The sequence below is a fragment of the Numida meleagris genome, chromosome 7 (assembly GCF_002078875.1).
Source record: "Numida meleagris isolate 19003 breed g44 Domestic line chromosome 7, NumMel1.0, whole genome shotgun sequence".
NCBI lineage: Eukaryota > Metazoa > Chordata > Aves > Galliformes > Numididae > Numida > Numida meleagris.
This window is the reverse complement of record NC_034415.1, coordinates 19,415,837-19,440,373: the sequence shown is the minus strand read 5'-3', so window position 1 is coordinate 19,440,373 and position 24,537 is coordinate 19,415,837. Positions and strand designations below refer to the sequence as shown.

Below are 24,537 nucleotides of genomic sequence, written 5' to 3'. Positions count from 1 at the left end.
TAGTAATGCTATCATAACTGTTATATTCTGAACCAGTGTGCTGTTTGTAGTGATATGAAATCTTTCCCGTGAGATTCTCCTGTTTAAATACCCTCCTTTTGTTTGAAGTAAGACACTTCAAGTTTCATTTTTCTTTTACTCCTGCCACTTTCAGATGTTCAAGAATAAGGTATCCGATAATTCTGTATGTAGGAATTCATTCTGCTCTCGTAGGACCATCTGCGCGTCTGAAACCATGTGCGCTGGGGGTGGGAACAGTTCTGCTTTGTTCTCCTTGTCACTGCGTGCTGATCTGTTCTAGTATCAGAAAATGAAACATTGTATGTGTAGTATTTGTATCACACTGTTCCTGATGCACTGATTTCCTGACAGGTCTTTCAGATAAATAAGATTAGAATAAGACCCCTTGCTTTATAGCAGAATATACTGAAGTCCAGCACCTCCGAGCCTGGCTTCCAGCTCCTGCTTCCACTTCAAGATGACCTGAGGAACAAATCCATATGGTCAGCTCTGGATGATCAAAGCAGGAGAAAAAGAAAGAAATCAAAGAACAAGAAATGAGGGCATGGGTTTAAAAGAAAAGGATGGGAATGGGGAGGATAATGAGTTTCTTCATCTCAGGTGCAAATCTCTGATTTGAATTTCTTAATATTGACTGGGCCAGGTGGGCCATCAGCAGTACGTGGCTCATAGTGAAACAGTCTCTAATGTGCTAGGATATTTCAGTAGCTGGGAGAAATGTTCCTGTTCTTAAGACAAACTTAGGCTTGGATTTCTGGAGGTGGCAGTTAACAGCATGTGTGGGGCTCTGCCTACGTGTGGATTCCTGGGGTGGCTGTGGGTGCTGCTGCTGCAGTCTGGGCAAAGATTGATCTTCTACATGTGGGGATTTCTCCTGAAAAAGCCCTTGTGCAGCAAACTAAAGGTGCTTTCAGATGCTTCTGTTTCTTTATGTGGCTTGTCTTCCATTCATCTGTTGGTGCCCCATGCTTAATGGCCTTGCTAATAAAAACAAGTGGGGAAAAAAGAAAATCACAAAAGAAAATGAATTTAACTTCCCTTCACTTCCCTCAGTTTTCCAAAGAGATAATAGAAGTACAGGTGGTGTTTTTGGAGTTTTTGTTTGAAGCTTTGTTATGAAAGAACTTCAGGCATTACTGAGAGCCAAACCAAGAGCTTCTGACTTGGGATTAAGGGTTGCGCTGTGAAGCCCTTCTTCTGTTGACTATACTTAGGACATTCATTGGAATTCTGCTGAATTTAGCATTTAGCATCTGCTAAACTGTCAGAAAAATGCTGTGTTTTCCCCAAGCAAAAATATTCTTCCTTAGTGCCATCAAGCTCAGTACTTTCTTAGAATTATAGCTAAGCAATTCTGTTTATCCTATTCTGTTACTCCAGTACAATGCACCACTTAGAGGTAAAAACTAGCAGGGAATTCTTTCTCTGTCTGAGATTTTCCGGTCACTGATCTGCTTTTGTTCTGCACAGCCATCTTAGCTACCCTGTGTTAAAAACTTTGATGTTATAAAACTTGAAACAGGAGTTGTCACATGGGGGGATGTCAGAGTAGAGAGGAGTAATGCTTTCTGTCAATCTGAGTTCTGCATTCCTGGGAGTCTTGTGAGCACAAAACCAATTCCATTCTCTCTTCAGCTTCTAAGTAGAGTATTTTGTTATTCTCTCAGTATATTATAAAGAGGTTTCATAGATAAGTACGTCATCCAACACAACTGAAGACATATTGCTATTTATTAGAAAGATAGTGCAGTGTGACATGCAGCTCATCAGAAAACACAGGAACTAATTTCCTCTGAAAATTTACATGTGAATACAAGATTCTGGTCTTGATTACTTCCCGTTCATTTTTAGCAGATGCTATTGCTGTCATAAAGATCTTAGAATTAAATTTTTAAATGTAGGACCTGAGATCAGCTAAGTGTTTGGGACAGATCTAATCCATAATCTGCCCAAATTGATTTCATGTAATTTTTCTCACCTTTCCATCGCAAACCTACACTTGTGTTTCATCCGTCTTCCTTCCTGTATGTATTTACTTCCAGACACTGTGTAGGGTTAAGCACCTACCCAAGGCCGTACAGTTTTCCGTCAGAATAGGTTACAAATGAAAAGACTTGTAAGACATGTTCTTTATATGAGGAGCTGTTATTTGAGTGGCACAGTCCTTCTCACCTTGAAGTTTTAAAATTCAGAGATTTTGACTTATATCCACTTCTAATTTGAGGTCAGGTTGGGCAATAGCACAGAATATATGTAACAATAACAATCCACTTAGTTTCCTTCTCCTTCTTGCAGTGCCCTGGGATATTGGAGGTCTGTGATATGATGTATTCTTGATAAGAATTTAAGTCTGGTGACCGGAAGTTCAAGGCTCACTTCTGCTCAGAATAATACTTCTGGAATATTGCCTATTAATTATTCTCTCACAATAGCTTTGCAAGCAAGTATCATGGGTCAGGATGATTTACACTTCTTTGAAATTAATCTAATTAATAGATAATTTTACTATTGTACTTTCTAAAAAGATGATAAAGTTCAACAATAATGGACTCTACTATGGATTTTTCTATCTATTAATATCATTATAGATCAAATTTGGTGATCCAATTAAATCATACGGGAATTAAAAAGCTTTGATTAAATGGTATTTTTTTAATCTCATTCCAGTACCGCTGTAATTGTGCTTCATAGGAGGGGAGAATAAAATGAATCAAACCTAATTTATTCATTACTAGACAATAGCATAATTAAAAAATCAAATTTTGCTGTCAGTGATGCTCTCGACTTACCTGGTTTGAATCTTGTATAGAGTAAGCAACAGACAAATTTTGAACTTGTTTGCAAGTTCAAAATTTTTTTCTTAACCACAGTGGACCATTACTGTGTAATTTATTTCTACCCGATATAGTTCTTAATAGGCTTTTAGTCTGGCTTATTGACCTTGTTGATTTCTATGGAGAGCTTTGCTTTCCCTTGATGTAGTTAACAAAAAATCAAATCATTTGCCCCTACGTAATACTATAGGTTTGTTTCACCCTAGTGAGCAGCTTTGGCTGCAGGTGGCAAGGGGTATCTTTGAAGATCTTCCATGGTGCAGCAGAGATTCTATTCTCTGAGCTTGTGTACCAGGATGGGCTATTTTGTTGCTGTGTGGGTATTTCTGATGTACAGTTGATGGCCAAAACCTTTCTGATTCTTCTTTCTCTAAGGCTGTTGTGCAATAAAACAGCATGTTGATTTATCTCTATATAAATATCAAATGGGAGTCTATTCCATGGCCAGGAAAGACAGAAAAAACTGAGATTTTTAACTGTTGAAAAGATTTCCTGTCATTTTCAGTAGTTACTGGATTGCTGGAAAGAAATACATTGGATGTAAGAGAGGAAGCTACATTACTTTTCTGTTTCTTTGAGCATCTAATAGAAGTAGCAGACAAAAGTGGAAGATGGACCACTAGCATATTTCTGCACTGATTGGTATTTAGGCTGACTTTTGTCACCTCCAGTTTTATTGTATCACAAAACCTCTTTTCCTTTCACTTTCAGGGGGCATGGCAGCTGCTGTCTCTTTGAGATGGCAATATGAGGCTTTTAGGAGATGATAGGTCCGGTACTCAATAAGAAAAAAAAGGAGAGGAGGAAGGATGGAATAAAATGTCTCTAACTCTTATATACTTCATTTTTTTTAATGCTTTGTACACTTTTATCCTTCAGTGGACAACATATGACATTCCTTGGTACTATCTTGGCCAAAATTTGAGACGCTAAATCACTTAGTGTGAGAATTCTACTTTGTTCAGAGGTGAAGTATATATATTTTATAACTTAACGTGGCTGTGGTAGCTTTTATGTCATGGTACTGCCTGCACACACCATGTTTCCTTGAGGTATTTCTTAAGTAACGTGAGTTAAGGCCATTGTAAACTATCTTTCAGCTTGTCTGAAGACTGAAAAATAGATTGAGATGCTGTTTTCAAGATACGTTTCTGTAACTTATCTGTCACATGGGGAAGAACATTTTTCAAAAACCTAAACCCAACAGCTCCTATTATTTTAGATGGTGACATTTGTAGAGAGTGCTGAGTGACCAAGAATGCAAAATTGAAAATATCAGGATTTAATGTCTTGGAACATTAAAATCTGAAGTTGTATCTCCTAGTGAAAAATGTTGGAGTTTCAACAGACCTAGGATTTAAACTCATTAAATCTATCTTCTAGTGCTGTGGGGTTGGTTACCTATGCAAATACAGGGAAATCAGAAATATTTTGATTGCTTGTCCGTTCTGTTTCTGATTTAGTGAAACAAAGTATATATTAAAAAAAAATACTAATGAAAAATGAAGGCCATCATTAATTTTGGCATCTAAAGCCAAATGAAAAATGATCAGCTTATTAGTGATGTGCATTTTTTCCTTAACTTCTTCAGTAATGTGTTAATGTCACATTATATAACATTTACAATGAATAAATTTGGAAATGAAACAAGTTAAGATGGATCACTGTGTTCTTCCCCTGACTTGTGGACAACTTGTCTCATTAATCTGTATAGCAGTCTTAAATTAAAAAAAAAAAAAAAGACATTATTTGCTGAGATTTATGACTGAAAGACTTGGAGGCTCACTGAGGAAATCTTTGTTATTTTTTTCTGAGTGCTGTGGAACTATTTTCATGACTTGTAGTGATTGGAGCAGATCATAAAATACTTTTGTAACTCGTAGTGGCTGTATGAAGTGCTGCAAACCCAAACACCTGGACAGAGGATGTGGGTACAGTGAGAATGGTGGTTGGCCGCATGTGGCCACAGGACAATGGGGCACTCAGTCCTGTCCCAATTAATTCTTTTATTGGTAATCACTGTTTGAGCAACACTGGGGTAAAGCTAGAGGTTCAAACTTCTAACTACTGCCTGAGGTTAGAACAATGTACCCTGGTAGCTGTTAGAGTACTTTTACAGTCAAAATGAGAAATAAAAATAGAGGGGACTTGCCCTGGGTCAAGCCACAGAACAGGAGTAGTCTGTGTCTGTCCCATGGTAGAGCTGCATCATTTGTATTGTGGGCCCATCTCATCTTTTAGGACAAGGAAAACAGCCTAAAACTTGTGCATAGGAAGTTCTGTACAAACGTACTGAAGAACTTCTTGGTTAGGGTGATGGAGCACTGGAACAAACTGCCCAGAGGGATTGTAGAGCCTCTTTCTTTGGAGGCATTCAAGACCCATCTGGACACCTGCTTGTGCAACCTATTGTAGGGAACCTGCTTTAGCAGTGCGATTGAACTCGATCTCTTGAGGTCCCTTCTTACCTCTGCAATTCTGTGACTCGGTGATTCTAGAGAACAGCCCACAAGTTGTATTGGGTAGTGTGCCACAGTCAGTTTTATTTACAAGCAGACAAAAATTAAGGCCAGTTTGAATGTTCATTACTTTTGCTTTTGCATTCAAATAAGGAAAATATGCATGAAGACGGATGTAGAGTTTGAGATCATTTCTGATACTTGACAATCTCTCCATATTCCATGGGCTAGAGGTGAAAAACTGCTAGGTGCCTGTTTGTGTCACGTTTGTTCCATCAAAATGGATACAGTCTGTCAGAAAAGTGTTTGGGATCACCTCTGCTATGCTGACTAGATGTAGTTTCTTTTATGAAAGCTGTGAACAGGAAATGTTTGCCTTTTCACACCTAGCCTTCCTAGTTTTTAATATATGTTCGCGTTCAAGTGCATTTATTATCTAAGCTTTCTTAGATTGATATTCTTATGAAAGCATTTTCCATAGGGTTTTCTGAGTGTATGTGCTAGTTCAAAACTGCATTTGAATGTGAAATACGTAAGGCCTTTTTTAATGCAAAAATAAAAGCGTTGAAAATCGAGATCAGTTCAATTACAGTTGCAGATTAGAGTAATAATAATATATATCTATTGTATCAAAATGCTAACTCAGCGAATTTTTGATATGCTTTAAAAATGTAAATCTTGGATTTGATTAGATTCGTTCTGGAGTAATCCACACCAAATAAATCTGTCTTCCTTTCATGTGATTTGTCAGTGTTTATAGTAGGTTTGTACACAGAGCTTTCACCATTATTTTCCAGGCAATAAAAGCAGCCATGCAGAAAAGCCACCCATAAATGTCAGAAAATAGAGATATTTTGTTGCATTCCAAGGGCTTTGAAGGTCAAGTTCAATTCAGTTAGCTCACCCAGCATGAGAAGCGTATGATGCGGTGATAGAATGTGTGTTTGGGTAGGATATATATATGTTACTGTCCCTGTATTATTCTATCTGGATAACAGATCAGTGAGAGATTAAACTTTACTGCTTGGAGGATTTTCTTTTGGAAAACTATCAATTTTTATGACTTCCTCCATCTCCTATTGAGATGCTCTGCAGAAATAATGAATCCAAAGGATTTATAGCTTTTAGCACAATGGAGATTGGCTCCTGATTGTGGCTTTTGGGTGCTATTCCACTGCTAGTATACCATTAAACTGTGTGTATTCACAAAATACGTTTCAGATCACGGATTTTATTGTAAATGTGAAATTGTGTTTTGCTTCCTTCTGATGAAAACTAGTTCACGCAAATTATTTTCCTAACACCTAGGAGTGATAGACCAGCACGGAAGGAAAAGACTGTGCACTGTGTCTTCGTCCCTGTGTTTCAGAGCCACCAAGGAGCCTGTTCTGCAGTGTCCCACCAGGCCTTGCTGCAAGCTCAGTGCCTTTTTAAACAAGGTGAAGATATGACTGAAAAAGCTCGTAATTGAATTGAGGCTGCTACCTTGATCAGTGCTTTTATGCAGATTCAGTGCCCTCATTTAAGGAGCTCGCTACTCAACTGAGGAATATGTCATCAACTTCTAAAGCAGCATCTGAGTAGTAATTACATTATTTAACTCTAATTCTGCATATGCATTGCTATTTGGAGTCTCTCTCTTGTGGTGGCTTCTGATGTTCTGTTCATGTTTTCCAAGGATGAATAGTGAACAGACTCCTGTACTTTTGATTACAATTGTATTCCTTCTACAAGCAAGAAATTTTGAAACATATTCCTGTAATTTTTTTAGGAGAAATGGCATAAGTAATGGCAGACCATGCCAGTACTTCAAACAAAAATCTCTGCCAAAAATGTATGGGCCATTTCTCTGTTCAGGTTATTGTAGCCACTGCATTCTTCAGTGCAACCCCACCTAGAAATGAGATGTGTAAAATGTGGGCCTCACTACCATTTTTCACTTGGATCATAAACTTGAGTCTGCCTTTTTGTGTATGGTGTTTAACACAGTTGGTCTGCATCCTACATGGAAAGCTCTATGCTGCAGTGCTGTGATAACGCACACTATAAAGAGTGTCTTGCTGAGTTCCTCATACCTTTGTCCAAAAACAAACCCTAAAAAAAATACCTTAGAAATGAATGCAATGTATATCCAACAGATGGTATATTGCTCGTGTACTGGAAAATTAGCTCATCAGGTAGATTGAACCATGATGCAACTGTCCAGCAAACACAAACTCTTTCACATATCTCTGTCTTCTTAAAAGTTTGCTGACTTGAAGGGTGGTATGCCATGTAAATATTTTAACTTCTTTGTCTAAATGTTAGTTTCAAAGATCAATTCAGAGACGATGCTGGTGTCTAGCTTCTTTACCAGTCCTTTTATTCAATTTCATTTTGTCGTCGTTTTTTTCCCCTCCAAATAACTCTTTCTACTTTTCACTAGAGTAAACAACCTAAAGAAAAGATGAAGAGTTAAGCAGGGAAAGTATGATCTCCTCAGTAAAAATAGTATGTTTCCATGAAAATGGCAGAAAATTTAAAATTACCGTTACAAAGTTGCTGCTCTCAGCCTAGAGTTCTCTGTAGTTAGGTCTTGCTTTTTATTGGTGGTAAATGATTATACCTGTTGAAATGTTAACCCATGAGCCAAAAGCAAATGATACGTGGGGCACTGAATTGTGCCTTTTACTCTTCTGATGACATGCATGGCAGCCATGTATGGATGAGGTAGGGGGTAGTGCAGGTTTTATCCAAAGAAAAAACACAGATGCCGATGTCTGATGAAGGGCCATGCCAAAACAACATAGATTATTTGCTCCCTGTATGTAAAGGGCAGCCTATGGGTGCTGCCCTTGCCTCCCACCAACTCAGGACCACATGGGTACAGCTGTGTTGGAGAGAGTCCGTTGGTCAAAAAAAAAAAAAAAAGCTTATGAAAGAATGCAAGTCCTCTTGCAGATCCGCTGAAGAACATTGTCTGTGCTTATGAACAGTTTATTTCTAATTCATATTGATCCTTCTTTTTGGGAGCACCAGTTTGAAAACCTTGGCTTTTTAACTAGCTGAATGTGGACCTTCTTTAAGCCTGGTGGCTGCGAAGGAAATCTCTAATCTGACGTTCAGTACCTTGTACCTTAGGTTTCAAAGTAGGTTCAGCCAGATCCTAAGAGGGCCCATGTGCCTCCTCACAGCATATCACTGAAATGTGAAATTTGCATCCCTTCCTCTGGAACGAGGCATTAATCTGCACTGCAATTACTTGTGCTGTCTGTCTGGGGCTGCCTAACAGAAGACTAAAATGAAAAATGACCACCTGCTTCTGTTTTCCTTCCCATGATTTTGGATAGCAGGTGCATTGCATACGCTGTGGCATTCAGAGAAAGTTTCCAAAAGTGTTGACCTTAGTGTAGGATGGAGCTGATGTGAAGGGCCAGAGCAAGAGTCTTGCCAAGCAGCAAGGCTGGCCAAGATCTCTCTTGTCTTCCAGTGTTAGCTGCCCTTTAGGAGAAGGCTCAGTGATGAGGCCAGCTTTTGTTAGCTTCAAGTCCAGCATGGCAGACAGGGATCTTTACACTGGGTAACAATATGGAGGAAGTTGGGCTGGTCCAGATGGTGCTGGACAATTACCTTTTGCCTGTGTAAATTTCTGTTATGCAGTTTTTGCTCAGCAGCACAAACTTTTTCTCACACGTAGAAGTCAATTGCAGGCAAGAGAAGCAAGAGGTGTTTTTTTTTTTGTAGATGTGCCACCTGAGAATGTGGGATTGTTATGTTTTATTTAGTCTAATGTCTTCCCCCTCTGTGCTTCTGTCGTGTTGAATTTTTTTCTTATCTGAAAGTTAGTACTTTCCCAGGTTATGTCATGTTAGTGTGTGCTGAGCATATACGCGTGTGGCTAACATCCTGTTTTCAAAGAATCTTTCATGATGCATCTGTAGGGATTTTTGTTGTTGCATTTCTTCTAGTTTATGAATTTTTGAGTCTATTTCCAGTTGAAAGGATCAGCTTTCTCAAGGGATTGTTCATGAAAGTGTTGGCAGCTATAGGGTGTCTGGCAGAATGCTCATGAAACATTTCTGTTATGGGTTCATTCTTAACACGTTGCCTATCATGAATCTTCGCATATTCCTGTAGAGAGGCCATCCAGGTGAGGTATCTCTGGCAGGATAAGAGTTAATAATCAGATATGGGTCGTTTTTTTCTTCACATTTTTTTCTCAGCAGATGAAAAATAGCTATAATTATGAGTGGTGCTTCAATGAGTAGTAACAACCAACTGCCAGGTTGAAAGATCACAAATTCTTGTACCAGCAGCTCTATTAGAGGGAAGCATACGTCAGCCTGTATGTGTCTGAAAGCTTGCCAAGCTATTGATAAGAGCTGGGCAAGAATCCAGAATTGGTTTTTGTTTTCTAAAGCACCATTTGAGGGCTATATTGCAGGTGTTTTTTTTCCTTCTCCCTATTTAATACTACTTAATGATGTGGAGAGTCAGTCAGTATTTATGTGGTATCTGTCTACCGCTTCTGATGAAGTTCACCTGAGTTATGAAGGGCATTAACTAATCTGTAACAGTGGTTTCAGACTAAAGATTCTTAGCAGATCTTACAGAATGAAGAACCAACCTTATTTCTAAAGTGTGCTGCTGTGCCACAGGTATTTAAACAGGTTAGATCTTTTCAACTACTGGACAACTTCCAGTCATGGCATAAAATGAAGTATCCAAGGCCAGAAGTAGGCAGGCTGCTGGTGGAGGTATAAACTCACCTGGAAGTCAGCATAAAAGGTGTGGGGAGAAACAATGGTCAAGAGGATAAGAAACAAACACTGAAAAGCCTGAAATCATTTGGAGGGGTATGAAGTATTTCAAGTAAAGAAAACTCTTCTTTGTCAAACTTTCAGTGCTTTCATAATTTCATAACGTTAGCCAAATGTGTGCCATTTTTGATTGGAATGTTGCATGTAATAAAGTTACACATTTATCTGAAACTAAGCACCAATACTGACAATCCTCCATATGTTAGCAATGAGCACTTTTGATGCAGGCATGAAAAGTTTGGACAATAATTTGTCTGCAGATTGCTATTGCTCTTTATTTAGTAGCTCAGGTCAAATGTTACATCTTTACAGTGATGTGGAAGCTCTGTTTGTCTTTCCTCAGTAAGGCTGAGCACTATGTGCAGATTTGGGGAGTTTTGGCTTTTAATGAAGGATGCGATCAAATGTGTTTGTTTTGCTATCCTGTTACGTATATACAGTACCATCTGTTTGTATGGGACTGAATTGATAATATCATGGTGAAAACTATTATGTAACAAGTTTTCAACAACAACAAGAGATGAATGGTAACCTTGAAAGCTTTTCTGCTTTGTTACCTATATAAAAGTGCAGAGCCTCTATAGAGAGGTATGTGGGAAGTAATGGGTCTTCTGTTCATGCCTGCTCAAACACTGAGCCGTGGAATGCCATCCTGGTGCTGGGTACATGCTTAGAAGAAATGCTTTCCAGGCCAAATACATGAGCCATATGCTTTGTTCGTCTCATCTCTTGTATCTACATTTATATATGCTGCGTTCGTTATCTTGCTTCTATTGCACTGATCTTTACTTCTATTCTTACGCTGCTTCCTGGCTACTTATGCTCCAGGTTAGCAAAGGTCCCCTTTTCCAGAAAAAAATTAATTCTTTAATTTTTATTTTACTCTTTTTTTTTTTTTTTTTTTTTTAACTCAAAGCATATCTTTCTCACATAACCCCCTACCTGCTCTGCTCTCTTCTCTTGAGAGAGAAAACATTGACAGCTCTCTCCCATGGAGCCTTTGAACTTATTCACATTAACTTTCACTTCTGGAGGAGAGAAAAGTAAATCCTCAGCTACCGATTTTATGCAAATGGTGTTTGATACACATCTCTTTCTAAACGGATCTTTGCTATACAGTCTTGCTCCTCTCTGAAAGGTTTCCAGACCCCTGCCTGAGCATCCCTCCAGCAGCCCTGTTAAAGGGCGGTTTGGACTAAAGGAATAGCTGGAAGGCATATTTATTGCCGGTACTGGTGAAATCATAAGGTATTCTGAAGTGGTGTGTTGAAAGAATTCCATTTTATGCTCTGCTGTAACAGAAAGCAGTTTTTGAAGAGGATGCTGAAGACTATAAAAGAGAGAATTAGATAAAACTAGTTTTTCCATATAGTGGTCTACAAAATGAAACAAATTCAGTAAGTGTAGCCATTATTGTAGACATTATTGTTTTCAATTGGTATCACACTTGAATAAAAAGCCTGAAACCCGGCATCAGCCCTACGATAGTGGTAGTTGGATGTGTGGAGATATTAAAAAAGTAACTGAGTTATTCAATATAACTGTAATTCTTACTGCATATTGTGTCATCTAAGATACATAAAACCCTTGTGTAACTCTTTACCTTTCATTTTTCCTTCCAAGCACATTGTCATTATGTATCCATGAAAATAACTGAAGAAATGAATGCTTTAAAAAAAATCAATTTCTGGAAAAAATATTTATTTTCCATTACTGTCTGTAGAACAGAATTTCAATAGTTCCAGTGTTTCTTTACTAGAGTCTTCCATGACGCTGTGTTCTGTTCTGGCACATGATAAATTCAGGCAGAAATAATAGAAATAACAATCCCAATAGGCAGCATTTTCTAGAATAAAAGTTTAGGAGTAGATTCTGTTGATTTCTTTGTGATCTTGAGGAAGCTGCTTTCAGCCTCATTTGTGAAATGGTTTTTGTTTTTTTTTTTTTTTTTATATTAATCTCACTAGGGTGAGGGCTTATTACTGCTTGTAAAGTGTTTTGACAGTCTTTGTCATATAATATGTTAGAAGTGGCAGAGAATTGCTTTTGGACTAGAAATCATAATAAAGATATTACTACATACCTCTGTAAAATTTACAACTTGGGAGAACTCTCTGCTTGTCCTGAAAATACTGCCCTTCTTCCTCCCTGCTAGACAACTGTATACAACACAAAATTGTCTTATTCTTCCATCAGATATTATTGAACTATAAAAAATGGCCTTGTCTCCTCTGTGCTTCTTAAGACACTATGAAAGAAAAATGACGAACTTGCTCAGTTGTAAATTTCTTGCCAAACTGAAGTTAATGAATCACTCCTGCACTGGTAAATAGCCAAAAGCAGATGATATGAAGGTTATAAAATAGTGATAGGAAGCATGTTACCAAAATACATACACACACACACAGAGGAAAGCATTGGTAATGTTTTATTGCCACCAAATTTTCACGAAATCCCAACCAGTATGACAGCCCTATTTTTATTTCATTTCTTACTTCAACAATATATATGTAAGTTCAAGCCTTAGAGGAGTCATTCATGCCTACTGCTTATTGATTTTGATATACGCTCTGGACAGTTAGCCTGGTGTCTAAGAAATAACCGAAACTGAAACTGGGATTCTGTTATGGTGGATATTGAACAAAAAGAGTTGAGAAGAAATAAATCAGTTGTAATGTGTGTTTTCTGCCCAGTGGAGTCCCAGGTATTGTACTACACAGGTGCACTTCAGAGCAGAACACACTTCAATGTCCATTTACATTGACTTAGTACCATTAAGTAACGAAACCCATCACTCTTCCAAAAGGGTTATCTATTCATAGGTATTTTTTCTTCTTGCGACTGTCATCTATACTGGTCCAGTATATAACTACAGTGAATGAACTAAAATGCTACAAAAACTAATATACTGTGAGTCATCAGCTATCCATTTAAAAATTTCTTATTATCTATTCATCACAGAATATGTCTCAAAAATGTTTATAACTGAATATACCTTTTAATTAAAATATTAGCAACACCAAAATATTTATATTACATTAGAAAATCATAGAGATTGATTGAAACACCTTGTACATAAATCTCAGTGTTAGGGAAAAGTTTATTTTCAATGATGCAAATAGTCTCTTAATTGAAGGTAATTTTAAGGAGGAATAAGATTTTTTTTCTGTGCAGAACTTTAATATTGGTTTAGATCTCCAAAATGTTGGGATATATAGGTGCTTAAAAAGTTGATGAAAGTTTGAGATGGATTGGAGGCTGGTATTCATCCATATGCATCTCTGTCATGTTCGAATGTCTAGCAGAATTCCTGGAATCTCTAGTGATCCTCTGGAAAAAGAATGCATTTATCTGCCAGAAGGGAGATTTTACAGGAAGTGTTTGCTGACAAATAGTGCCTTTTTGATTTTTTCTCTAGTAGGTAAAGGCGGGAGGAACTTAAGGGGAACCAATGCTTTATGGAGGTGCTCTTTAGTAGCAACCGTGGCCAAAGAGCAGGCTGCCTTACTTGATCTTTAAGAAGTCTGAAATTATAAGTAGATGCTTGTTTGTATTTTAATATTTTTTTTCAGTGAAATTTATAAAGTCAGGGAAATTCTGATTTATAAAAATCTTTCCTTCAGAGAATGCATCGTGCTAGATCTCTTGCCTTCCGTAAAAACTGCAGTGGAAGAGACTCTTGAACACAGTTGCCCTTTGTACAAGTTGTTGAGCAGGCGTTCTGTTCGCATATGCCAAGATTTCTTTGAAATCGTTGGAACACATGCCTTGAATTCTTTCTGTTGAAAAGAAAAAAAAATTCATTTTTTCATTATGCTGTTCTGGTTACTGTAGGTTCTTTGTGGCTAAGCACCATATAGAAATTTCTCTGCAGTTTTCTTCAAACAACATTTTCTTATAACTAAACAAAAGAAATCTGTACTTTCCCTTTCTCCTGTTGCAGTGTATTCAAAGAGAAGGAATATAAAACCCACATGGCATCCTAATGAAAGCCAAGAGGTTTAGCTACCCCTCCTGCATTCTTCTTGGGGCAGAGTTTATTAAGAAAAGCTGCTTTCATGAAGCACGCAGAGCTGATTGCAATATTTTCAAGTTCAGAACATATCTGCACAAAATAAGAACGGCATTTGACAAACCAGGAGCATAGAATATGTGGAAATCAGTGGCATCCTATAGGACAGTATCACTTCTTCCTATTGATTGAAGCATCCCCTTGTAGTGGAATAAGTATCTAGATTCTCCTTTAAAAACTTGCAATAAATAATATGACTAATCTATGCATTTTTTCACTGCTTTATGATTATCTCTTGTGCTTCACGTATCAGCTGCTCTTAACACTTACTAGGCCCTGATATATAGCTAAACATTTCTGTCTCCATCTGGCACAAAGAGAAGTGACACAGAAGTGCTCCCCAGCCAGTTTATTGCAATTTAATATAAATCTGTTGTAATGCAGCTGATGAAAAGTGCAGTGGCTTTCCATGGATGCTGAGAGCCGTGATTGCTGTTACAGTGCCCTCCAAAGATCTGCTGGGTTTAATTTCACATTACACAGACATTAGTTGACTGAGATTCCTCACTGACTCGCATTGCCAGGATGCTGCCCTTCATCATCCTATTCCTTTTCTCCTTACTGTGACCTCATTCATCCAGGTTTCCTATCTCAGTCCTTTGTTTCTTCTTTAGCACTAATTGCAGCCTCCTAATACCTCAAAACAGACAGAGACATGTTGTTAACATCCCCTGAATGTACTATTTTGCTAATATCTCTTCAAATTTTCCATGTGCTGTGATCCTTGTTTTTTTTCTCTGGCTAGGAACAATAATTGGCTATAATATTTTAAACAACAAATCTTTCCCTCATTTTTTAGCTTCTTTAAGTTTTTCTTCAGCAGATTGAGGAGTGAACCAAGGGAAAAAAGTTTTGTTTTTTTTTTTTAAAATTATGTTAACCAATCCAACCAGTTGGATAGGTTAAAGATGGAAGGCAAAGGTCAACGAAGATACAGGCTTCAGATTTGTTATATTATTAGCAACAGAGAGCATCTTGTCCAAGATACCAGTGCCTTCCTTTGTGAATCTGTGAACCTGGAATAAGGCAGAATATTGTGCTAACTTCACCAACAATTTGTAATAAAATATTTAAGGTTAGATTGTAAATTCTTTTGCACAGGAATGATTTAAAATTAACAGAAAATAGACAAAACCTGCAGTGATCTTTCTCTTCCAAATAAGCTTTACATGGTGTAGGAGCAAATGGCCTTTTCACTTCGTGTATTCACTGAAGAAAAATGATCCAGTACACCTCTCTCATTGTGCTCCTGCAGCAAGGTGACCGTATAATTTCACATAAAGCTCTCTGGAGGATTATTCCCTGATTCTACAATAGGAGATACTTGTTTCTGTAAATAAAAAAAATCATATTTTAATAATTTATTTTCTTTTTATTTCAGAGAAAGTCTATTGTTGCTGTGAGCTTCATTGCAGCATTCCTCTGTCTGATCATCGTTCGTCTCACAAATGAAGTAACTTTCCCTTTGATTCTAAACTGCTTTGGACAAACCAGTGTCAAGTGGATACCATTTTCCAATAGCCAAAGGCAGCTTCTGAGAACTCACTATGGATATGTAAATGTGAAAACACAAGAGGTAAGACTTGGTATTAAAAAAGCAGCAAAATGAACCAGTAGACCTCTCTGTGATCCCACACAACTGCTTTCTATTGCCCAGTGAAAAAAAATAAAGTTGGCGGTGGGTCTGAGCTAAGCGTCTCTTAAAAATGTGCTACCATTCAAATGACTACTGAATGATTTGAATTTTTGCAATGTCTGCAGTGGATAAAAAAGAGAGCTGGCCTCAAAATCGTGCTTGGATATGATTAAGACTGGCTTTTACACAAGAAAGAGAAGTTTTCTAATGATTTTCCAAGTCTTCATTCTATAGGCAAGAAATTTTCTTGTGCATTTTTGTTATAGAAATCAAAAAAAAAAAAAAAAGAAGAAATGAATTTTGCTTGGAACACCGAAGTAAGTAGTTTATCTATGTTTCTATGTGCATAGAAGAAGGAAAGAGAATGATTTGTGAAACAGACATTTGTGAGCATAGAAAAGGGGTAGAGCTAGAGATGTAGTGGACTTTTCTGAAATTTGCTATTTCAGAATTTGCAATTTCCAGTCCGTATTTCTGAAGTGCCTTGCCCTGTAGCTGCCTTACAAAATACTTGCTTTGGGGCTTGATAAAACGGTATCTTACAAGGACTTTATCTTTGAACTATCCTAGTTGGCAAAATATCTAATGATATTGCTAGTTTCCTGTGGTGGTGGTGTCTTTTTCTGCAAAATTTTCCACCCTCTCTCTTTGTACTGCTTATAATAGACGCAAATTTGCAAAATAATTTTTCTGCCTTTCTAAAAGCTCTTTCTGATTAGTACAGCACTGTCAGTCATGAGAATACTATGAGTTCCATTTACTACTACTTATTCTTTATAAAATTGCAATTATTATTTTAATAATCAAATTTTTACACAGTCTAATAGTGATAGAACAAGGGGAATGACTTTAAACAGAAAGATGGAAGGTTTAGGTTAGATGTTAGGAAAAAAGTCTTTACTCAGAGGGCAGTGAGACGCTGACACACTGCCCAGAGAGTTGTGGGTGCCCCATCCCTGGAGGTGCCCAAGGCCAGGCTGGATAGAACTTGGGCAGCCTGCCCTGGTGGGGGGCAGCCAGCCCATGGCAGGGAATTGGGACTGAGTGGGCTTTGAGGTCCCTTCCAACATAAGTCATTCTATGATTTATAGAGAATGAAAATAATTTACTACTTCATGATGTTCAGTCCTACAAGTGCATTGGACAGGTTATTTATTATTTTGGTATTAGTGTGTTGTCTTTAGAAGGTAGCTTCTTTTAAACCTCTTTATCTTCTAATTGTTGTTTTCACAAGATGCAGCTTTGAGTATATTGGAGGACAAAATACTTTATCTACAGAGCAGAGAAAGGACAAGTGCCAGAAAGGAAATTTGTTTGAGTCAGGGAGAATTCTAGTCTCAGTGAAATGAACGGGAGCTCTGCTGCTGAGTTCAAAGAGGGTAAGGCCTCATCCAGCATATCTCAAATATGAAAGGACCAGGTACTCACTTGAAATGTGAGGGCAGTTCTGTGTGATGCTGTGTTATGTGAGTGTCAGAGCTGCAGGTGTGGAATCTGAATGAGGTAGAGCTGCCAGGGCCAATTGATCACTATCAGCCCAAACTGATAACTGGAGAAGAGAGGAGCATCTAATCCATTTTTATTCACCATTGCCTTCATCAGAGGTTAGTTATATCTTGTGGGAGCCTTAATTCATTCTTAAATTTGATAATACTCTTGGAAGTTCTGGCATTAAAAAGAAATGAATGTCTTGAAATTTGGTGTCCAGTATTGATTAGTAAGACATTTGTCTCAATTTAGCTTAGTTCTTGAAGGACTCCTTAAACTTAGTAATTTTAGTTGTTTTCCCCCTTGTATTTGTAGATTACGTTAATATTTTCTAATTAAAACAATAATGAAGAAACTGAACATGCCCTGCTAATTGTGAATGCACTATCTTCTGTCTTGATTATTCCCTGTGTGGGAGAAGTTTTATCATGCTGCTCATGTGAAAAGATTTTATGCATCTCATGTTCCTAACCTGTGTTCAGACCTTTTCTGAGACTACAATTTTTATAATGCAGATTGCTATATAGAAGAATGTAAATATGCACTTGTATATTATTTGTATTAAGATTAGATACAGACTTCTTATTTCTTTAAGTGCCAAATACGTTCAATTTCTGTTCATTTCATTAGATTTGTATATTCTTTTCAGGTCTTTTTGTGCTGCTAGAGTATATAAGATAAGGAGGATGTCCGTTCTGTGAGTGCAGCTAATGCCCAAAGCAAATGTAGCCAAGGTTTTTACAAAAAAGGACTTGTAACATTTTATCGGTAGGCAAGGACCGGAAGGTGGGGGAACTCTAGCTTACTGCATCATTAGAAAATTACACAACAGAAGGGAAGATAGCAGAAAAAAGAATTATAAAGATATGAATTACGTATTTTCTCTTGTTGAGAGAGTGTGTGCACTCTCATTGTGCGTGTTTATCGCCTTCTAGGGTGTCTTTTGAAGCCTGCCACCCCACCAGGTCTTACATGCCTCCTGCTGTCTGATAATGCTGCCTGCTGTTCCTCAGCCAGTTCCAATATCCTTATTCTTTCTTTGTTGTTTCTCTGTTCTCCGTTACCTGTTCCTCTCAGGCTCTACTCTGTGGCAGCATGCTCAGCTGCATGCAGCACCCCAAATTCTCTGTGTTCTAAAATGGTACACACACAGATTCAACAAAACAGAGCAAATAAAGTACTGAGCACCAGTCCAGTCAATTGTCTATTATTCCTTTCCCATCTCTACCTCATATACTTATTCTCTGAGGAAAAAGGCAAAAAGAAAACATAGCAATCACCTTCAACCCATGGGAAAAAGAAGTCAAAGTTAGGAGAAATTTAATTCTTTCAGGGTAAGGCTGAATGGGTTGAGAATTGGAAACCTTATAAGATTATGGTTTGTCAGTTTCTTGGTGGTTAGGGCTAAGGTGGCCTTGTATTAAACAAGTTCAGAAGGCATGGCAATGTGAACATTTGCACCTCAAGTGAAAGCAAGCAACATGTCTATTATTAGTTATGATCAGAAAAATGCGGTAAGGATGCTTTTCAAGTATGTTGTGTATTTGACTTGACAGTATAATTGTACTAAAATTTTGTTATAAAAAATTCTGAAAACATTGCGATTACTATAACTAGACTATACGGAAATATTTAATATAAACTGCGAAGAGAGACATAACTTAATCCCTAATTAAGGCTGTGCATAATACAATGTTGTTGCTATGGTTCCCTTGATTTGTATCTATAGCAACAGCTTTAGAAAAATTGACTTTATGTACAGTAAACATAGTATATTTGAAGTATAAATAGATGTGGTGTTGTACTATTCTGGCCCATTTTGTCTAGACACATTTAAATTTGACTTTTGAGATATTTCTGAAATAGATAATTCCTCACAGAAAACTTGCATCTTGTCCCTTCCCTCTCCTTAAGACCAGAGGATTCTTTCGTTTAGCCCTCCATCATGAGATCTTTTCTCCTTTTTCAATGCCCCTATTCGAGAGAACTCCTTGAGATTTGAGAGAGGATGGCTGCCTGATACAGTGTTGCTGTCTCATCCAAGTACCTGAATTTTGAACTTACAGTTAAAAGGAAGTATATGAGTAAGATGACCTTTACTGTATTTTCTGTCCCTTGTTTCCTCTCCTTTGAACCTTTTGGATTTTGGTAATTGGTTCTGAAATGATTAAATCCATCAGTTGGGGTTTAACCCCACAGGTGGCTCAGCACCGTACAGTCATTTGCTCACTCCCCCTCTTCCCAGTGGGATAAGGGAGAGAATCAGGAAAACAACAACAACAACAACAAAACCAACACAAAGTATAACTCATGGGTCAAGATAAATACTATTAAATAAGATAGAGAAAATGAAAATGATAATAGTTATATACATTAGAGAGAGAGAGTGTCATAACAAGTGCTGCACAAGCAATTGCTCACTACCCCCTGACCAATGCTCAGCCAGCCCCTTAGCTGCGGAAGGAAGATGACCTCCCATCCCCTTCAAAACTCTCTTTCTGCATGATGTCATATGGTATGGAATAACCCTTTGGCCAGTCGAAATCAGCTGTCCTAATTCTGTCCCCTCCCAGCTCCTTGGGCCTCCCACCAGGCCTCTGCTGAGGAACTGAAGTGGCCTTGGCTCTGTACAACACTGCTTAGGAACAACTATAAACATCAGCATGTTATCAACATTGTTTTATTCCTAGAACCAAAACATAGCACCATAACGTAACAGTGCTGTCCCAGATGAAACTAAGACATCATCTTTAATAAATGTCATGTCTGTAGTGTTAGTTCCTTTTATCTTCTTCCTGGTATTTTTAATAGAAATTTTTATTGTGATATAACTCCAGAGTGGTTGGCAAATTGAAGCCTATTGTCTTTTGAGCAAACTTCATCTGCCTACTCCAAGGTGATGCAATAATTCTTGAGTATCAAGGCAAGCAGCTAAAAAGGAGCAGGTATAGAAAATATAATCTTCCTCCCTCTTTCATACTGCTTGTTCTCTACAAAGAGTTGGAGCAAAATTAATGAACATCATGTATTTAAATTGCAGCATTATGGCATCAATTTAAAGCCCATTAACAGTTTGAAACTTTATGCTGAGCAAGTCTAATAGGGTTCTTGGATATTTGATTGTGCTTCCTGAAAGGTGAATTTTGAATAGATTTTTATTCTACCATCAGTATTAAAATAATGTAGCATTTACTTACATATGTAAAATCTGAAATATAGCTGCAATAACGCTTGATACATAATTATAGGAAGCATATTGAAGTACTATACAAAGATTAAAACTGTTCTTGTTAAAGGGTAAGTTTCGATGTGACCTAAAATCCCTACATTAAACTGCAGCTGTGAGATCTAATGGCTTAATCTAAAATGAGTTCTGAGGGAGAGAAAAGGATTTGTGTCACGAACATTGAAGAATCTCATAGTGTATAGTGATGAGCACTAGATAAAATGAACATGCATTGTAACCAATAGGATTTTTTAAATCTTTTTGTAACTGAAAAAAACATCAATACTGCTGATATTGAATTAATAAATTTGAATTAGTGCATACTCTTTGGTCATGTGAGCTGGATAAAGCAGTGTACAAGCAATAGCTGCTTTCGAGCTATAGCACATGGAGCCATGTGTATGTGAATGTACAGTCTGAATCTAATTCTTTAAATTCCTTTCACTAGAAGTTCTGTAGTAGAACTCAAATGTACATGAGGTAGAGTTATCCATTAAGTTCTATTTAGGTGAAATATCCCAGATATGAATAAATATGGGAGGAGTCTGCAGGCCATACAATTTAGTTGCATAGTCTGTTTTTATTGTTATCAGTGAAGTTACTGGGGGGAAAAAAACAATAAAACTAAAAGAAAAACAGTGTCTGAAGTGTAGAGGAGATCTAATATAACATGAAAATACAGGCTGTGCGAGGTGCTATCAGCTCATGAAATAAGGCATATACAACTTTAGCAATAGCAAAAACATAGCTGTCAAGCACATTAGGAGTAATCATAGGAAGGAGACATAGAAATAGTGAGAGACCATGTTCTTATGAAACTTTAATAGCTAAATTTAAAAATGCACAAGGTATATGATGGATATTTTAATATTCGTTTCTTTCTAGATATGGGAAGCCAGCATTAATTTAAAAAGGACTAAAACTGAAGCATGAAATGCTAAAAATAAGCAAAGCTAGTGATCAGCCTAGGAGGGTTTAAGTTTTGCCTTGGTGGTGGATGCAGCATCACAGTATGAAGAGAAACTTGGAGAATAGCAGTGGGCTTCGTGTCAAAACAGGGTAACAAACAGTGAGCTTGCATTGGTGTGTTCAGTTAACTTCACAAGTGTTGGTTTTATATCCTTATAGAGAAGAACTGAGTCCTTGGTAGTCAAAAAAAAAAAAAAAAAGCTACATCAACCAGAGCTCAGTGTGACAAAAAGTTGCTTTAGTCTTTAATTTCTGACACATTCACGACTTCCATCTCTTCATTTCCTTTGAGGTTTTATTCACTGTTACAGTTTAAGAATTCATATGATATTTTGTTAAGAAAAGGTCATTGGTTTCACAGTCATTTATCATTGACAACCCTTCTGAAGCACAGTTTTATGTCAGTGACTTAGTTGCATCATTTCAGCTTTAGTAATCATCATCATGGAAGTAAAACTAAACATGCCACGTATTCTCCTGGATGCCTTCATGCTTCCGCCATACTAATTTTCAGGAACAATTTTTGCTGGAAATGTTATGGATTAGCTACATAACATTTCAATGACAACACGCTGCTTGTTATGCTTCTGATATAGATCTATGTGTGTGTCTATGTAATACTTCTATATATATATATATAGAGAGAGTAGATAAGTTATACATATTTTTCTATGTTTTTGTAACTGTATTGGAGCTCCCATTCTTGGCTCTGAGAGATAAAGACACAAACTTAAAATTCCTGCCAAGGTCTTTAATCAGTAGAAGCACGTCTTATATTACAGTTACAGATTTTACTAAACAAATTACTGCTGGAGGCCCTGCTTTCTTCTTCCTTTTTTCCAGCACCTTTTTGCTTAGGAGAAGAGAGAAGCTTTGGAATAATCTGCAAGGTCCACTTGACATCACTCAGGCTGTTATGAACCTACAAGAGGGAAGGGAACACAGATGATGTGTGTCCTCTGCAGAGTAAATCCTGCTAGCTCAGCCTTTTTACTTCTCTATATATGGAATTGGCTTAGGTTTTTAAAGCTGCCACAACTCTGATAGTGTCCCATGAGGAAAAAGTCAAGTGCCAGGGTAAATATATCAAGTATTCTATACAAAGGAATTAAATCTACTCCACACAGAGCCTGAATGTGATGAGCCAAGCAGTGCTGCCTGTGTGGCTACTCTGCCTTTTCAAGAAGGGAAAAAAAAAAAAAAAGGACAAAGGAACTTCAGAAGAGATTACTATCAGCTAGTGAGCTATGCCATCAAAAGTCAATCCCTAAAGAGTCTGCGCTGGTAGAAATAAATGTATACAAGGCCTAGAGTTGTGGGCTGGATAGCTCTGTTGATCAGAGCTTACATGTTATATCAGAAGTGATGCCTGGTATTATAGATTTGCTTTTTACCTTCACTTTGTGTAATTTCTAGAGATTTCTTCCACTTTCTTGAGGATTTTTTTAAATTTTTTACTGCTGGTGAACGGGAAGGGTTAATGTTAGATAATGCTAGTCTTTGTCCAAGGAGGTCCCAGACATGTTTTGTCAAATAAAAGTGTGGATGATGAAGGCCTCGCTAAAGGAGGAACACTGAAAATTGTTTGAGAGCATTTGTGAAGCAGAGAAGGGGCTAAGCTTTTCAGTTAGCCAGCTTGATAGACAGGCTTCTATCAGGTGTGAGCTTGTTGGGTTTTTTTGTGTGTGTGTGTTAAGCTAAAAAGCAGATGGACCAGGTGAGGTGAAGTGAATTAAGTATTCTATGGATGGGTAAGAAGAGAACAGGGAGGTTTTGTAAAACGGTTTCTTGAATGAGGCTAAACCTCTGGAGAAGATAGGAAAGACAAGCTGGCCAGTAATAAATGGACAAGAACAAGGCTTGCTATCAAAGGGAAGGAAGAGAAATCCATTATATCCTGAGCATGCTCTTGCACGTGCTCATGAATTCTGTTGCCATGCTATGATTTCTTTTTTTTGTCAATAATTGCCAAATGAAGGGTGGGCTGGTTTGCATTAAGCAAGCAAGTTTTCTTGGGGTTTCATTTCATCAGCTGAGAGCAGTAGACATTCTTCTTGTAGACATTCTAGGTAAGCTTTGCAGCAAAGCGTCTCTGGTTCTGGATGGACTGATGATGGCTTTGTTCTGATGTGTAAAATATGGAGTAAAAAGAGCCAGTGAAAATGGAGTTTTGCTCACATAATTATTTCTGTGCAAGGGGTTTCTGCTGGCTGTGGCAGTCAGGAATTTGAGCTCTTTGAGCTCTTGCCCAGCACAGCTATTTTGGCAGAGCTGTGCCACACTGAGCTGACCTGAGGCTGCTAATACCTCCCTGCAGGGAAGCTAAGTGCCAGCCACCAGCACACAGTTACACATACACGCATGGATGTGCATGTAAACGCGGCAGCTAGAACTTGCTCAGGAGACAGACTTCTAACAGCGACAGCCATGCCGTTTACTGGCTAGTTTTAAAGCCACAGCCACCTTCCTTAAGCCTTTGCTTTCCAAGTTTGCTCCCTTGGCCATCTGTCATAGCTTGTGTTTGCAGCTTCAGGTTTTGCTGCATTCTGTGGATTGAATATGTAGTTTTGCCTCCTTTATTGTTCTCTGAGTTGGTGTAAAGTTTGTACCACATGAGCCTTTTCTCTTAAGCTTTTTAGTAGATTAAAATTTGAATCTTGAGTGCATTTTCAGTTGCTAATCTGTGCTGTCTGTCTCAGGCTGGGCTGGAATAAGTGGACTAGTGTCACTGTTGCATAGAAAGAAATGAATTCAGAAACCATCTTAGAGCTGATGCAGACTGTACCAGCAACAATATCTGCCCTTTGGATAGTCTCCTTTGTCTGGTTAAATACGTTAATTCATACTACCAAATATGTATCATTTGGTCCGTAAGAGATCCTGTATGAATCTTATTAAAAACCTCATGTTCCTAACTAGCATAAATATCTGACAGTGTGTGCATCATAAGGCTTTACTGTAACTCTTGTTACAGACAGTGTAACTTAAGTTTTCTGCAAACATAGTTATAGCTGTAAATTTTGTCTGTCTGTT

At 37.7% G+C, this 24,537-nt stretch overlaps 1 protein-coding gene across 6 annotated transcripts in view; it reads left to right on the top strand.

Moving 5' to 3' along the window:
• The window catches only part of ST6GALNAC3 (ST6 N-acetylgalactosaminide alpha-2,6-sialyltransferase 3), a 231,486-nt gene that overhangs the window by 103,712 nt on the left and 103,237 nt on the right, over nt 1-24,537 (top strand). For 5 of the 6 annotated variants that reach the window (XM_021404850.1, XM_021404849.1, XM_021404848.1 and 2 more), the window contains 2 exons: nt 6,623-6,753; nt 15,567-15,761. In XM_021404850.1, coding sequence (XP_021260525.1) covers nt 6,623-6,753; nt 15,567-15,761 — 326 coding nt within the window. The remainder of the gene's footprint in view (nt 1-6,622; nt 6,754-15,566; nt 15,762-24,537) is intronic. The other variant, XM_021404853.1, reaches the window with a different exon arrangement.